At 43.9% G+C, this 17,679-nt stretch overlaps 1 protein-coding gene across 1 annotated transcript in view; it reads right to left on the bottom strand.

The window, feature by feature from the left end:
* Positions 1-119: 119 nt before the first annotated feature.
* The window catches only part of LOC129706280 (EF-hand calcium-binding domain-containing protein 4B-like), a 37,675-nt gene continuing 20,115 nt past the window's right edge, over positions 120-17,679 (bottom strand). The window contains exons 10-18 of the mRNA XM_055650466.1: positions 16,292-16,340; positions 16,022-16,113; positions 14,796-15,156; positions 10,266-10,398; positions 8,330-8,411; positions 6,402-6,516; positions 4,961-5,062; positions 3,629-3,705; positions 120-2,669 (exon numbers count right to left, since the gene is read on the bottom strand). Of these exons, the coding sequence (XP_055506441.1) occupies positions 2,579-2,669; positions 3,629-3,705; positions 4,961-5,062; positions 6,402-6,516; positions 8,330-8,411; positions 10,266-10,398; positions 14,796-15,156; positions 16,022-16,113; positions 16,292-16,340 (1,102 nt within the window). The 3' untranslated portion in view covers positions 120-2,578. The remainder of the gene's footprint in view (positions 2,670-3,628; positions 3,706-4,960; positions 5,063-6,401; positions 6,517-8,329; positions 8,412-10,265; positions 10,399-14,795; positions 15,157-16,021; positions 16,114-16,291; positions 16,341-17,679) is intronic.

Raw genomic sequence — 17,679 nt, 5'->3', positions numbered from 1 at the left:
TTTAATGACTATGTTTTGTGTAAATGAATAGCGTGCACTTTTGTTGTGCATATACACCTGTTGTAAATGTGTAGTGTGTGCACGTATGTTGCATGTAGGACACGTGTTTTAATCTCTGACCTGGCATGCTCCTGCAGTGAAATATCAGCGTCATTGGCAGGAAACTACGATACGTTATCAAAACAACAGGGTTTAAGTTTTAAAAAAGTTAAAAAATCAAAATAAATGCATTCTGAAATGCAATAAATTAATTTATTCATTAATTAAATACAACTCTTATCATTTTTACTCATTAACATAGTTTTACACAGATGACCAAGTTTCCCTTCATTTATCCCATGCACACCCATGTTAATTGCATGGCCTACTGGATGAGCCTCGATGGTTACAAGAATTTGACACCCTCTACCAGAGCCAGCGTACAAAGTAAACTAGACAATGTCAAAGGGAGAGTCACATGGTTCACCTGGTGGATTAATAACCCAGAAACCTGTATTCACAATCCCAAGGCACCAGTTCAAGTACCAGCACACCAAAGGAAAGTCAAATTAAATTAATTGCATAATCTGAAATTAAATGAACAAAATAGCAAATCTCAGTAGACTTGTGTTTTGTTCATTAATGCCCTTCAGGAAAGCAAATCGGCCATCTGGCTGATTACACAAGTCCATTCAGTTTTATCAAAAACTGCCGAGCTAAAACAGAATCAGAATCAAAGTGGGCAAAGCATAGAATTTGGAGGCAGTCAAGTTTCTCCCAGTGCAATTCATCGTGCAAACTTTGCAAAAATCCACAGGAGTCTAATCACATGCAGCATTCCCCAAACTGAACAATATCTCTCCACATGGAACATTGGTGAAGCACCAACACTTGGAAGGTCATGGAATATATTTCGGGTGAAGACTTCAATATCTACACAGGATGAGGCTTTCCATTCTAGGACATCTGAGATGTAGTCTTTTCTCCAGAACAAGGGGTCACAGTTTAAGGATAAGGGGGAAGGCTTTTAGGACCGAGATGAGAAAAACATTTTTCACACAGAGAGTGGTGAATCTGTGGAATTATCTGCCACAGAAAGTAGTTGAGGCCAGTTCATTGGCTATGTTTAAGAGGGAGTTAGATGTGGCCCTCGTGGCTAAGGGGATCAGGGGGTATGGAGAGAAGGCAGATACGGGATACTGAGTTGGATGATCAGCCATGATCATATTGAATGGCGGTGCAGGATTGAAGGTCCGAATGGCCTACTCCTGCACCTAGTTTCTATGTGTTATTAAACATGGTTTCCCCTTGCTGTCAGAGATGGATCCCTTACCAATATATCCTCTATGTCCCATAGTTCTGCTATAGCTCCCCCTTCCCCCAGATGGAACAAGGATAGCATTTCACCTTCCACCTAACCAGCCTCCACATTCAGCACCTCATTCTCCAAACTTTTTCCGTCACCTCTAATGTGATCTCACCAGCCACATCATCCCGTCTCCACCCCTTTCTTCCGAGACCACTACATCTGCAACTGCTTGGTTCTCTCATCCCTTCCCACCCAAACCACCCGCTCCCTGGATACTTTCCCCATGCACCCTCATGAGATGTAATGCCTTTCCCTACACCCCTCACTTCCATCCAGGCACCCCAGCAGCCCTTCCAGGTGAGATAGAAATTCATGTGCACATTCTGGACCCTCATGTGCTGCATTCAGTGTCCTTGATGCGACCTCCTGTAATTCGGCGAGGCCAAGCATTGACTTGGCAATCACATTGCCAAACACTTGCACTTGGTCCACAGAGGCCTACTGGATCTGCTGGCTGCTAGTCATTTTAACTCACCTTCTCATTCCCACCCTGATCTTTCTGGCTTGGGCCACCTCCAGAGTCACAGTGAGGCTACATGCCGTTGGAAGAATGGCACCTCATATTCTGTTTGGGTAACTGTATGAACATTGAATTCTCCAATCTTTAGATGACTACCTTTCCCCAATCCACCCCTTCATCCCCTCGCTTTCTTTCCCCTGTGCCTTACCTGCACTGGCACCTATTTCTCTCCATCCCCAAGGCAGGTGGGAGTAAGGGTGCCTGAATGATACAGTTTGTTGGTGCAGTTATGCACAATCTGACCGATTTAAGATCCCTCCATTTCATATCCGCGTTTCACTTTTAGATGCAACCTTTGTACTTGCTGCATAATTTGATAAAATTTGATTTATTATGCATAGTGTAGGAAGGAACTGCAGGTGCTGGTTTACACCAAAGATAAACACAAAATGCTGGAGTAACTCAGCGGGACAAGCAGCATCTCTGGATAGAAGGATTGGATGGCATTTCTGGTCGATAAGTCTTGAGAGATGCAGCTGAGTTATTCCAGCATTCTGTGTCTATCGTTAACATGCACGGACTTGCCGCTCTTAAATAATCTTCACCCAATCCCATCAATTAACCTGAAGAACTTAATTAAAAATTACCAGTTAGTAAATTCCATGAAAGAATACTCTTTCAGTTTGTGTAATCCTGCAGCAGGGACAGCACCCAGGAGATATAAAGCTTCTTTCCAACGTTCTGCTTAGTGGAAGAGTTCATTCTCGATATTACTTTATGCAGCAAAATTTCTGTTGGGGAGAGCCTTCACACAGTTCAACAAACTTTTCCTTTTCTTTGTCTTCCAGCTCCTTTAAAAGCCTAACAGACAAAAATAATAGTTAACCACAACAATAATGCGAGCTGAAGTTTTGACAATTATCTCCAGACATTTGTAAAAGTGGAAAATATTTCAGTTTAGTTCACAGTCCCATTGCTAGGGAAATACAATGGTTGCGTTACTGCTTTCCTATCCAAAGGTTTGAACCCCACGCCCATCCTTATCTCCAGCTCTTTGCACACACCCATCCAACACTCAACATCCATGGACATGCCCCACCATCTCTCCTCGTATCTGTTCCAGCTGTGGCCCACTACCTTGCACAGAGATGTCAGAGATGTCAGACAGAGGGCTCATTGTGTAAGATGGAGATGAGGCAGAGTTTGTTTCTCTCGGAAGGTCTGACCCTTACATGAATCAGCTAGCATGCTAGCTATGTTGCCGTTAAGGCAGCTTGATGCATTATCAGTGTTTGAAGCGGGATGGGAGAGTAGCCTGGCATCATGCCCATTCCTGACATGACTGGGACATCACACACTGTGGGGGGGGGGGGGGGGGGGGTTCCCAGAGCTGAATACTCCAGGGCAGGTCCTTGCAATAAAAACAAACGGTGTTAGCACAGGAATTTTTAACCATCTGAGCTATTCCAGGGTTACAACACCTGTACCATTTAACATGAATATTTTAAATATGATCAGGAAGATAGGGTGAGAAAGTTTAAAGAATTTAAGAAAGTTAAAATTTAGGCAAATCTTAAAAACCTGTTCACATACTAATTTTGAGTCAGATTTTAACATTGATACAGTATTTAATCCTCAAAAAATGAACTCCCAACTCCTTGCTGTTATTGGACATTCAGAATGAGGAGAGGGGGGTGGGGGGTAGTTGGAGAAAGCCAGTTTCATGGTCTCAATAAATAATGAAAAAGGTGGTGAGATGTTAATATGTAGAAACCAATGATTGTTCTTTAGCCTCTTGTCTGAGGATGTTCTTCCCATACCTTGCTAGATGCATGATGGCTTCGTTGATGTTGTCACCAGAGTATGCACTGCATTCATAGAAAATCAGGTTGCTTTCCTGTAAAAAAGATTTAAAGTTGACCAAATCTGCTCTGGTATACAGAAACAAATCATTCACTCATCCAATGATCACATCATAAGTCCAGGAGCAGAATAAGTCCATTGTCTACTCCACCACAGCTGACCCAATTCCATCAGTCCCTCCTCCCTCCTGGGTTTACGAATATTCCTTTTAAATTATTTATATTGTTCACCTCAACCAAATCTTGAATTCCTCCACAGAAGCATGCTTACGTCGTCTAAATTCCCCACGGGATTTCTCGTTGAACAAGTTCTGAGGCTTTTCAAAGATTGATATTCAAGTCAAGAAGTCAAGAGAGTTTATTGTCATGTGCCCCAGATAAGACAATGTAATTATTGCTTGCTGCAGCACAACACAATATTGTAGGCATAAATACAGATCAGATCAGTGTGTCTATATACAATAGAATATATATATATCCACTTAAATAACCAGATTGCAATAGGCTGTTATGGTTCAGAGTTTGTTTGAAGTTGTGTTTAATAGTCTGATGGCTGTGGGGAAGTAGCTGTTCCTGAACCTGGATGTTGCAGATTTCAGGCTCCTGTACCTTCCACCTGATGGCAGCGGAGAGATGAGTGTGTGGCCAGGGTGGTGTGGGTCCTTGATGATGATGCTGGCAGCCTTTTTGATGCAGCGACTGCGATAGATCCCCTCGATGGTAGGGAAATCAGAGCCGATGATGGACTGGGCAGTGTTTACAACTTTTTACAGTCTTTTCGGTCAAGGGGAGAACTGACAAACTCTGTTGAGGCAAGCATCCATAGTCAGGATCAAATTACTGCCACTGTAAGGCAGTAGGGCTACACTGTAAGACTATGCCACCGTGCCACCCTTTGTACTCACTAGAGTATGGGACAAGGAGAGGTGATCTTGTTGAGAGGCAAGATTCTGAGGGGTGGTAGTGCAGATGTCACGAGGCTCATGAGGGGGGGGGGGGGGGGGGGATCTTGAACCAGAGGGCACATTCTTACTGTGAGCTTCATCCAAAGGAACTCATCCATCCTCACCTGCTTCTACCTATCACCTGCCAGCCCCTGTCGTGGACCTCCCTCTCACCTCCTTATTCTGGCCGTCCCCTCCCTTCATGCTCATGCCTGGTTGTCACTTGGGCTATCAATGTGGCATCGTTCTATTCCACCTTGCTCTGGTTTATTTCAATCCATCCTTGGATATCCAGTAAACTATGAATGTTTTAGTATGTTACTAACAAATGTCTTGAGTTACAAACCGTTGCCACTCGCTGTCCTGCCTCAGTGGGAATCCGCCGTTCCCTTTCCAGATCGGTTTTATTGGCCAGGAGAAGGATCACGACATCAGGACCTGCTCCCTCCTGCAACCAAACATGACATCGTAAACCGAGCATCCCGCGTAGCGCCGTGATGTGAAACCTCCACAATTTCTCCTTCAACAGACGCTGCCTGACCTGCTGAGTTTTCCAGCAATCTCTATTTTTATTAGACCAGCTTCAGACTGCACCAGGTCCCTCTGCCTTTCCATCATCAGATATGGAAGATGAATATAATGTGGAAAGGAAGGTCAGCTACTGTGCCTGAAAAAAGCAGATCCTTTTTTCATGGTGTAGGATTGGGAGGTGGGAGTCGGGGTAGAGACTGGGGTAATGATGATTTCACTGAAATGAAATTCTGATAACACAATAATCAATACAAAAGGCCAAAATAAATGTTGATACAAACGTGGGTGGTTTTGCAAATAGTGAAGATGGCTTTGAAAAATTGCAGCAGGATGTTGATCGATTGGCCAGGTGGGCTGAGGAATGGTTGATGGAATTTAAATGTGAAATAGATGAAATGTGAGATGTTGCATTTTGGAAAGTCTAACATGGGCAGGATCTAATGGTAGGGCTCTGGGGATTTTTGTAGAGAAGAAGGATCTAGGAGATCAGGTACATGGTTCCTTGAAGGTGGATTCGCAGGTAGATAGGTTGGTCACAAAGGCTTTTGGCGCATTGGCCATCACCAGTCAGTATTGAGTATAGAAGTTGTGGTGGGTCATGTGGCAGTTATATAAGACATTGGTGAGACTGCATTTAGAGTATTGTGTTCAGTTTTAGGCACTGTGGTATAGCAAAGATGTTGTCATACTGGAAGGGTACAGAGAATATTTGTGAGGAAGTTGCCAGGACCAGAGGGTCTGAGCTGCAGGGAGAGGTTGAGTTGGCTTGGGACCCTATTCCTTGGAGCACAGGAGGATGAGGGTTGATCGTATAGAGGCGTATAAAATCATGAGAGAAATAGATTGGGTAATGCACAGAGTCTCTTGCCCAGAATCGAGGATGAATCGAGGACCAGGGGACATAGGTTTAAGGTGAAGGGAAAAACATTTAATAGGAATCTGAGGGGTAACTTTTTCACACAAAGGGTAGTAGTGGTATGGATCAAGCTGCCAGAGGATGTAGTTGAGGCTGGGACTATCCCAATGTTTAAGAAACAGTGAGACAAGTACATGGATAGAACAGGTTTGGAGGAATGCGGACCAAACGCGGGCAGGTGGGACTAGTGTAGCTGGTACATGTTGACTGGTGTGGGCAAGTTGGGCCTGTTTCCACACTATCCCTCTATGAATCTATGACCAAAATAAAACGCAAACCAAGTTAAGTTTGGTGCACTAGGGTGATGTGTGGTGCCAGAAGATGGGAAGGAAGACGAGACCTGGATACTCTGTAGCCAATGCCGGACCGCGTGGAAGCTGGCGGCAGCCGTGATGTCGTAGACCAGAACAACTCCATCTGTCTTACGGAGGAACTGCTTTGTAATGCTATGAAACCTGCAGCAGGAAACAACACAGCAACAATCAAGACAGTCGACTCAAAGAGTTCAAAAATATTTCCATACTTTGTTAGTTTTAAAATTTACAAAGTAGACTTTATTCGCAAAGTAGAAATATTTCCTGTGTCAACATTAAACTGCAGATGACCAGTGATCCAGTCAAACACCATTTCCTGCTAGTTTGCAGTCACACAAGCAAGCCGTTAGTGCCACTACACAAGAGCTAAGGTCCAGGATGCACATGTGATACCTAAAACTGCAATTTGCATATGTCCATTTTGTAGATAAATCTCTAAAATCTGGAGATTTATCTGCAATTTTCAGATTAATTAGACTGTCATCAAGGACAACACAGGCATGGTGGGCCGAAGGGCCTGTTCTTGCATTGTACTCTTCTATGCTCTGTTCAATTTTCAAATTATTCACTGCAGTGATTTCAAACAGATCTTGACAGAAACCTTCTTTGGTATTTATTAGAGCAAATAATCAAACCTAAGGTTGCAAAGATGCAGGTTTTAGGAAGAGTTTTGAGAGGAATTAATGGTCCAGGCATGAGTGCAGACATGAGTACAGACACAAAGGGTGAATTAGACCCAGGATCTGGCACATCCCTGTGGGCGAGTTAAGGGGAAGTAGAAACAATGTTGGGCTATTAGAGGCTGGAGGTAGAGATAGGTCACAATCCAATAATGGAACAAAACACCCTCAGACAGTTCACAAGCTTCAGGCATCGTGACTAATAATAATGTGATAATGGGATTTCTGAATCTTAGTCAAGTCTACTCTGCCAGTAAACTACTAAAGGGCCTGTCCCACCAGCATGCGACTGCATGCAGCGAGCGTGACCAAACATGGTGGCTTGAGGGGTACGGCCTCGCGGGGCCGGTCCCACTTCTAACTGCGGAGCCGTCTGGAGCTGGTCCCGACATCATACTCGCCAATCAGCTGGGCAGGAGGCGGGCCGACTGAATTTGGACATCGCACGGTGTCGGGCGTTTACGTCATCAGGCAATAGCACGCCGGGAGGTGACATCGTCGCGCAATGCCACGCGCTAGGCGTACGCCGTCAAGACGCTGCATACGGCGTCCAGACGCTGCGTACGGCGTTGAGACTCTGCGTACGGCCTCAAAGCGGCTGCGGGCCGACAGGCCGTTGCCGCGCGGGATTTTTAGACAGTGTCAGTTTTTCGGAGCAGCCCCGCACAACTCCATACGGCTCCGGCGATCGAAGTGGGACCGGCCCCGTGAGGCCGTATGGCTCAAGCGACCACGTTAGGTCGCGCTCGCAGCATGCAGTCGCATACTGGTGGGACGGCCCTTAAGTAAAGAAGAGGACATGTAAAATACGGCCCACGGTAAGATAACAGTTGAAACATTGAAACTCTTCTTAAAGGTTTGCATCAAATTCAGCCCTGGAACACCTTACCGATTATAACACTTATGTAAGGGTGTTGACTGCCCACAGCTCAGCCGTCAGCAACATAACACCAAATACTCTCCTCAATGCTGTGTGCCCAGTTCTTCAGGCATCAGTTTTATTCCTTTCTTAGGCATTTGGAAGATTTGGCATGTTCATAAGGATTATTTCCAATATGTATAGATGCGCTGAAGAAATTATTTTGACGGAATGGATCTCAACCTGGCATGGCAACTATTCTGGTCTTCACCCCCTGAATCACTTTCTCTGGAGAATAAATGTGGCCTTTCTATGAAGCATGTTTTTTTTTTTTTTTAAAGACAGCCATCATTCTATGTTTCAAATGAGGACTTCAAGGCCAATGCCAGCATGAACATTGCAAGTACTGACGCACCGTTCTTGTCCCGCAGTGTCCCACAGCTGGAGGGCCAGCACGCTGCCAGCCACGTTCATTGTTCTCACACAGTAATCGATACCTGGGAGCAAAAAAACGACTTTAATACATTGGCACATCATTATAAAGAATGTCAGTTCAGGTTTATAACTGCACATGTACCGAAGTACAGTGAACAGCTTTGCTTTGCATACTATCCAAGCATAACATATAATACTGTACATAAATAGAATCAAGCAACACCTCAATTACAATAGGTGGACGGTGCTGAAGAAGAGATCACAGAGAGCTTCTAATTCCTAGGAGTAAATATCACTAGCAACTTGTCCTGGACCACCCATATTGAAGCAATGGCCAAGAAACCACACCAACCAACGCCTCTATTTGCTTAGAAGTCACAGGAAGTTCGGCATGTCGCCATGAACTCTCACCAGCTTCTACAGACGCACTGTAGAAAGCATTTTATCGGGATACATCGCAGCCCGGTTTGAGAACAGCTCCATCCACGGATGCAAGAAAATGCAGAGAATTGTGGACACAGCCCAGACCATCACACAAACACACCTCCCATTGACTCCATTTGCACCTCATGCTGCCTCGGTAAGGCCACCAACATAACCAAGGACAAACTGCACCCTGACCACTCCCCCTTCTCCCCCCACCCATCAGGCAAGCGGTAGAGAAGCGTGAAAATGCACACCCCAGGATTCAGGGACAGTTTCCTCCCAGTTGTTATCAGGCAAATGAATCATCTTACCAACAACTAGAGAGCAGTCCTGAGCTATTATCCACCTCATTGGAGACCCTCAGAATATCTTTGATTGGACTTTACCTTGCATTAAACTTTATTCCCTTTATCATGTTTCTGTACATTGTGGATGGTTCGATTATAATCGTGTGTTGTCTTTCCACTGACTGGTTAGCATGCAACAAAAGCTTTTCACTGTACCTCAGTACATGCAACAATAAACTGAACAACTAAACTTAAGCAAAGAGGAAGTAATAGAGCGCAGAATATAGTTTGCAGCATTGCAATGCACCTATTGCATGGACACAGTTCAATGTCTGCGACAGGGTAGAGGTAAACGCAGGTGGCAGCAGCAATGCAGGGGGCAACACCAATGCAGATGTCGATGCAGTGGAGAAAGACCTGGTGGGGTGATGTACCCGTACAGGCTTGGAACAAGGACTGTTCCACGCAGCCGACAATAAGCATCACTCATGGCCGTGTGAGTATCAATCCCACGATTCCTCTTCCAGCACATTTCCCATTCATAATGATGAACAATGTTATCAGAAGTTACCAACTGGTACTAAATTCATAAAATTATTTGCAGAAAACTAATGCCCCTGTCCCACTTAGGAAACCTGAACGGAAACCTCTGGAGAGTTTGCGCCCCACCCGAGGTTTCCGTGCGGTTCCCGGAGGTTTTTGTCAGTCTTCCTACCTGCTTCCATTACCTGCAACCTCCGGCAACCACCTGCAACCTCCAGGAACCGCACGGAAACCTTGGGTGGGGCGCAAACTCTCCAGAGGTTTCCGTTCAGGTTTCCTAAGTGGGACAGGGGCTTAGATCCATGTCAAATGACACTGGATAATGTAAGTTAGGTTCAGGGAAAGCTAGTTTCCTATAAGTATTGGGTTCTTAAACCAACATACATTTCCTTATCCTAGCTCAACAATGGAATACTATGGACGCCTCTTGCACTCCCATAGAGTTGTTTATTTTTTCTGAATTGTGTTTTACACTAATGTCTTCTTTTTTTGAACTATCTCCTTCTTTTGGAAAATGTATGTATTATTTATGTATAATTTATGTTTTTCCTGTGTTTGAGTCGATGCTGCTGCTGCAAACAAGATTTTCATTGTACCTGCATCTTGCCATTCTCGTGCATCAACACAACTCAATTCAAAAATTGATGTCACCTCACGTACCGACAGTTGCACAGATTCCAGGATTAAAACCATCGCCACAAAATCTTCTCAAAAGAGAGCTTTTCCCCACACTGGAATTGCCAACCAGGATTACTTTGAACAAACGCTCGGGGTTGGAGAATGTTTCTCTGGCCTGCAAAAGTATTTTTTTTGTTTAGTTAAAAGGCTTTGACAGATTAACATTTCTTTAAAAAAAAAAAAAAAACAGCTTTAAGTAGGCGCATTAGACAAAATGGCCGGGCAGTGCCTGGGATGGTTTCAATTTCAGCTCTGCTTCAGGGCAAGGTATTAATAACGAAGAGAATATCAATATGCCAGGGTGACAATACAAAGTCAAAAAAGAGACCATTATGTAATAGAAGCCATTCTTTTAGACCAGAGAAAGTTAAGATGCATTTTAATTTGAGATTTCCTAAATGTTGATTCTATTTCCTACATTTTTATGAAGAAGAAGATGTCAAGATTTGATCCAAAAGAGAAATGTTGCAAATGCTGGAACAACTCAACAGGTCATGTCTGGAGAAACAAAATAAATGTAAAATTATTCAGCAATATGAGAGTTATTCGTTTATCTTTAAAAGGGGGAGGTTGTTACATCGAACACTGGCGGCTCTTGGAGGTTTTGCTATTTTAAATTACTCCAAACTGAAAAGCCTTGACTGCACTCAGCAAAGAGGAATTTGCTTGTGTCAGTGACGACTGAAAGAAGAAAAAAGCTTTTTCAACTGGAAGACACATCGTGCATCTTTCACTCTTTCAAGATGGCCCCGGGAAATTTATAGAATCATAATCATACATCATGGAAACAGGTTCTTCAGCCCAACTCAACCATGCCAACCAAGAAGGCCCATCTAAGCTAATCCCACCTGCCTATGTTTGGTCCATATCCCTCTAAAACGTTTCTATCTATTTACCTGCCCAAGCGTCTCTTGAATGCTGTTATTGCACACGAGTCAACCACATCTTCTGGTAGTTCGTTCCATATACCCACCACTCTGAGTGAAAAAGCTGCCCCTCAGTTTCCTATTAAATCTTGCTCCTCTCAAATAAAGCTATGGCCTCTGGTTCTTGATACCCCTATCCAAACTCCATGCATTCACCCAATCTATCTCGCTCATGATGGCCACAGGCCTTCAGTTTGTCAAATCAACCTTCCACCAATGCCCTCCTGATTCCTTCCACAAAGCCAATTCGATATCGTTAGCTAGCTCTTCCTGAATCCCATGCAATCTAGTCATCCATAGCAGCCTATGACACAGAACCTTATCAAAGGCCTTGCTGGCCCATATAGACAACATCTACAGCTTGCTCTCATCAACATTTTTGGTTTCTTTTTCAAATAAGCTCAGATTCGTAAGACATGATCTCCCACTTACAAAACCATGATGACTATCCCTAATCAGCCCATGTGTAGTCAAACACATAAACTGTATCTCTTATCCCGCTGAGTTTCTCCAGCAATTTTGTCTACCTTCGATTTTCCAGCATCTGCAGTTCCTTCTTGAACATGGTACCTCTTATCCCTCAGAATCCTCTCCAGTAACATCATATGCCAGAGAGATTAATGTAAACAGTGGGAAATTATTAGAAAAATGACTGAAGGGCAGGTTAATCTGCATCTGAAAAAGCAGTGATTGATAATGGCCATGGGTTTACGGGTGTGAGTTATAGGGAGAGATTGGATAGGCTGGGACTTGGAGTGTAAGAGGCTGGGGTGGGGGGGGGGGGGGGGGGGGGCAACCTTTGTTGAGCTATACAAAATCCTGAGGGGCATGAATGAAGTGAATGCTCCCAGTTGTTTTTCACAAGACAGAGGTTTCTAAAACAAGAGGGCATAGGATTAACTTGAGAGAGAAGAGATTTAAGAGGGACCCAAGGAAAACTTTTTTCCCACCAGAGGGTAGTCCATATCTAGAATGAGCAGGTAGAGTAAGCTGAAGAAGCCGATACAGTTATAAGGCATTTGGACAGACATATGGACAAGAAGGAATTTGAGGGATATGGGCCTAATGCAGGCAGCCCAGTATGTCAACTAAGTCGGCAAGGACAAGATGGGCTTGTTTCTGTGCTGTGAGGTTCAATGGCCTGTCGTGGAGGGAGGGAGAAGAGAGCATGGGTTCAAAGACAAGTTCTTAAATTAGATCCAACTGCAAACTCATAGCTCTCTGAAAGCGGCAACACAAGTAGATTGGCCTGTAAAGAAGGCAGATAAGTGTGAGTTGGGAAGTGAAACCAGAGCAGGACCTTCACAGTGAATGACAGGGCCATGAGGAATGTTGTAGACCAGAGGGACCTGGCAGTGCAGGTATATAGTTCCTTGAAAGTGGCATTCCAGGTAGATAGGGTGGTCAAGAAGGTTTTCGGTACATTGGCCTTCCTCTCTCAGAGCACTGAGTATAGTAGTTGGGATGCTATGTTACAGTTATACAAGATGTTGGTGAGGCCACATTTGGAGTATTGTGTTCAGTTATGGTCATCCTACAATAGGGAGGATGTTGTTAAGCTGGAAAGAGTGACCAACAGGGAGTGGTTAGACAGGCTAGGACTTTATTCCATGGAGCGCCGGAGGATGATGGGTGATCTTATAAAAGTGTATAAGATCATGAGGGGATTAGATAGGGTAAAAGCACAGTCTTTTACCCAGAGTACGGGAATCAAGAGCAAAAGGACATAGGGTTAAGATGAAAAGGGAAAGATTGAATAGGAATCTAAGGGGCAACATTTTCATATAGAAGGTTGTGGGTATATGGAATAAGCTGCTAGATGAGATAGTTGGCAGGACAGGATGGCCCCGTTTCTGTGCATTATAGTTCTATGACTATAGTTCTATGACTATCACAGTTTGTGGTGGAGGGAGAACCTCCACGCCAGGTACTATGACAATATCTAAAATACATTTGGACTGGTAGATGGATAGGCAGGTGTGACTATTGTAGATGGGACACCTTGGTTGGTATGGGCAAGTTGGGCTGAAGGGCCTGTTTCCGTGCTGTGTGACTATGACTCTATATATGGTATGTTTATGGGGCGTTGAGCATAAATTGTTAGGAAGTTGTGACGCAGCGCTGTAAGAATTTAGTTAGGCTGCTTTTGGAGTATTATGTGTCGTTCTGTTCACCTATTTAAAAGAAGTAGGCGGAGGCATTGGAGAGAGTACAGAAGAGGTTCACCAGGATGCTGCATGGATTAGCGGATAATAGCTATAAGGAGAGATGGGAACAAACTCAGATTGTTTTCCATTGAGTATTAGAAGCCAAGGGGTGACCCGATAGAGGTTTATAGAATTATGAGTTTAGTTGATGGGGCAGAGCGAGTCTTTTTCCCCCACAGTGAAAATGTCAAGTACTAGAGGACACAACTTAAAGATGAGAAGGAGTCGTTTAACGGAGATGTACAGAGTAAGTTTATTTTATGCAGAGGGTGGTGGGTGCTTGCAAAGTGCTGCCAGTGATGTTGGTAGGAGCAGGTACAATTATGAGACATTTAAACCAATACATTAAAGAAGCAGGGATTAGAGGGACATGGACCATGTACAGGCAGACAGGATTCGTTGGATTGGCATCATGCTTGGTGCAAACTTCATGGGCTGGAGGGCCTGTTCCTTGCTGCACTGTTCTATGTTCTAAAACGTGTATAGCTCTTAGGGCTAACGGAATCAAGGGATATGGTGAGAAAGCAGGAACGGTGGTACTGGTTTTGGATGATCAGCCATGATCCATAGTGTGGGCTCAAAGGGCCGAATGGCCTACTCCTGCACCCATTTACTACATTTCTAAAATTGGGAATAGAAGGAGAGGGTGATGGTAGTGAGTTGTTTTTATGATTGGAAATCTGTGACCAGCGGTGTATCACAGAGATCGATGCTGTGACTCTTGTTGTTTGTCACATGCATAATGAACTTGCATCTGCATTTAGGAGGTACTGGACCAACTGTGGACCCACTGGGTCCCGTTCCCCCAACGCAATATTCCACCAAACTGCGCCAGCGCGGCTGACGGGCCCGCACTAATGGCAGAAATTAAGTTAAAGTGAATAACTTAGCGTTTAATATCTCCATTACCTCGCCATCGCTCTTCCTACCCCAATCCTCCTCCATTCCCTCTCACCCCCCCCTCGTCTCCACCCTCCCTCTTATTTCCCCTCCCCCACTTTTGCAGATGAGGTAAAAAAGAGAGGTGTTGTTGATGTGACGAGTGGGGTGTTAGGCTGCAGTGATTGGGTAGCAAACTTGGCAGGGCAAAGGCAGACAGAGACAACGATGTAAGGGATTGGTGTATCTGAAAGAGCAAGACCATTGATATGAATAGGGGGGGGGGAGGGGTGGCTGGGAGTCTTGAGGAACAATCCCAATGATGGCAACAGAGATAGACAGAGTAATGAGGGTGGAATACAGGATGCTTTCAATCCCCTCTTCAGACCCCTAGTGCAGTTCTGGTGCCACATTATAGGAAGGATGTGGTAGCTCTGCAGCAGACGTAGAGAAGATTCACCAGGATACTGGGGTAGAATATTGTGAGGTTTAAAACTTACTTGTGCTAATGCAGCCTGGTCTGGAGATGCAGGGGCCAGTGCCACGGGTGTTGTCCGAGATGCAGGGGACAATGCTACTTGGACTGGAGACGCACGTGTCTCTGCTGATTCCAGGACCCTCTCTTCAAGCTCCTGCTCTTCATTTACCTCAGTCCAGTTCTGTAACTGAGTTGCCGAATGTGTTTCAAGAAACTGTGGCAGTGGATCCTCTTCAATTGAAATAATCCTCTGCAAGTACCGTCTTTCTCCTCTGGCAGGTTCCTTATCCATTCCTCCTCTGGCATGACTCACACCAATTGCTTGCTCCAAATTTTTCGATAAGCACTTTGAACATCCAAGCTCCTCAAAGTCTACACTTTTCCTAAAAAAGGATAAGGAAATTATTTACCAAAGCTTAGAACAAATTGCTTCTCCGATTCAATTATTAAAATGCACAGAAACAAGGAACTGCAGGTACTGGTTTACAAAAAAAAAAAGACCGAAAGTGCTGGAATAACTCAGCGGGTCAAGCATCAGCCATGAAGAACACGATAGGTAACGTTTCGAGTCAGGACCCTTTTACGAGCACACAAAATGCACAGGGTTGGTGGGGTTACAAAGTCCAACCCGCCGAAGCAAAAAACAAATTGCCAGACGAAGGGTCCCACCCGAAAAGCCGACTGTCCATTTCCGTCCACTGATGGTGCCCGAGCCATGAGTTCCTCCAGCACTTTGGTTTTTTTTGCTGCAGCTTTCAGCATCTGCTTTCTTTTGTTTCTTGAACCTATTGGAACCCTCTAGTCAGCGGATACCCATTACACTCTCCATGTCTCCACCTCTGACTATACAGACCAATTGCTGTTCGCTGGGATGGTGTCACTGGCATTTGAAGAGGTATTGTCAACAAAGTTTGCGTTGAATATAGTTCAGAAGAAAGAGCAGGGATTCTCGCTGAAACAACAAACTTCTGGCTGATGCAGAAAGACCAAATGTGAGGAGGATCTTTTCACTGTCTGGGATACCTTGTGTCAGAGGAAGAAAAGTTTTGGAATGGGATAAAGAGCAACTTCGTCCCTCAGGTGGTGAACCTGTGTAATTCACTGCACGAGAAAGCAGTCTAGTTTAAGTCGTGAATGTAGAACGATAAATTTAAAAGAGCTCAAGATTCACGAGGTGTGGGAATACGGTATTGGGATAAACTGACCACTTAGTGAATTACATGATACGGAACATTGCCGGAGGTGTACCTTCCCGAATAGAGCTTGGTCTCCATATGCGGACCATCAGCTTGCACAACATTCTGCTTCCCTGAAGTAGATGTTTCATATTTGGATGGTTTCTGGAATGTAATGAAGATTAAAAAAAAAAATTTTTAGAGTTTTATTTTTCAAATGTACCCGTTCGATCCACAATATCTTTCCACAGACACTATATTCTTTATTTTCAAGATAATTCCAGCAAAGATAAAATCACTCCCTGTCCGTTAGAGGAGGCCACAAAAATAAGCAAGAACTCACCGGGAAATTGGACATATCCCGTTCATCTCGAAGGTGCTTGTTCATCTCTCTGCAATATTGTAAAGTACAAAAATATAATTCCATTCAAAGTCATGAATACCTAAGAGAAAATGCTTGGGACATTTTGTACATTTCTCATATCCAATTCCAGAAATGTATTGCAAGAAGTAGAAGCTGGAATCAGCCATTAACCTCCCAGCCAGCTCTGCATTCACCAAGGTCATGGCTAATATTTAACTCAGTACCACTTATGAATACTGATCTCCATATCTGTGAATTAGTTTAGTTCAGTTCACTGTCATGTTTACCGAGGTACAGTGAAAAGCTTTTGTTGCATGCTAAAGTCAGTGGAAAGACAATACATGATTACAATCGAGCCATTTACAGTGTACAGATACATTTTTAGATATTAACGACATGAATTAAATGTATCATTCTGGGTTAAATCCACTCAATGACTGCATCTACATGGTTCTCTGGAGATGCAAGTCAAAGATTAAATGTGAAGGTAGACACAAAATGCTGGAGTAACTCAACAGGACAGGCAGCATCTCAGGAGAGAAGGAATAGGTGACTTTTCGGATCGAGACCCGAGACTGATTTTTTTTTCTCCGCTCCATTCCGAATGACTGACTTTATTTTGAGACTGTGATCCCAGATCTTAATGCATAAGCCAGGGGAAAAAAAAGAATAAATTCCATATCCATCCTATCAAGTCCCTCACTGCTGACTTCAATGAGATTAACTCTCAAACTTTTCCATCTACACTTAGTACTGGTGTTTTTCATGTCTTCTGTGGCCACTGGTTCCAATTACAAAAAGAACACCCAACCATTACCCAGTCTAATATTGGGCTGAAAAGCCTGTTCCTGGGCTGTACTATTCAATTAACCAAGCAACCTTGGATCCCATGGACTTGTGGACCAGTCTCCCATGCAAGTCTTTGTTAAGTCTACTGGGAACCAGACATCCTTCATAAAAAAATCAAATAAAAAATTGAACATATTAGAAATAAAGTTTCTGTCCTTATTGTAGATTCCCAACATATGCAGTTTTTTTTTTTTGATTTTCAATAGAATTTGTTATCTCTTTGTAAAATATCGATCCGATTGTTTGGAACATCACCCTAACAAAGTGATGATGATTAGTTTTAATTAACCTCCGACTTTTTTTTTAAAGATACAACGTGGAAACAGGCCCATCGAGTCCACCCCGACCAGCTGTCCCTGCACACTTATACTGTCCTACGCACACTGGGGACAAGTTACAATTATATCAAGCCAATTAACCTACAAACCTCTGCGCCTTTGGAGTGTTCAAGTTCAAGCTCGTGAGTTTATTGTCATGTGTCCCTGATAGGACAATGAAATTCGTGCTTTGCTTCAGCA

The sequence above is a fragment of the Leucoraja erinacea genome, chromosome 19 (assembly GCF_028641065.1).
Source record: "Leucoraja erinacea ecotype New England chromosome 19, Leri_hhj_1, whole genome shotgun sequence".
NCBI lineage: Eukaryota > Metazoa > Chordata > Chondrichthyes > Rajiformes > Rajidae > Leucoraja > Leucoraja erinaceus.
The sequence above is the reverse complement of the archived record's forward strand: the minus strand, read 5'-3'. Positions and strand labels throughout refer to the sequence as shown.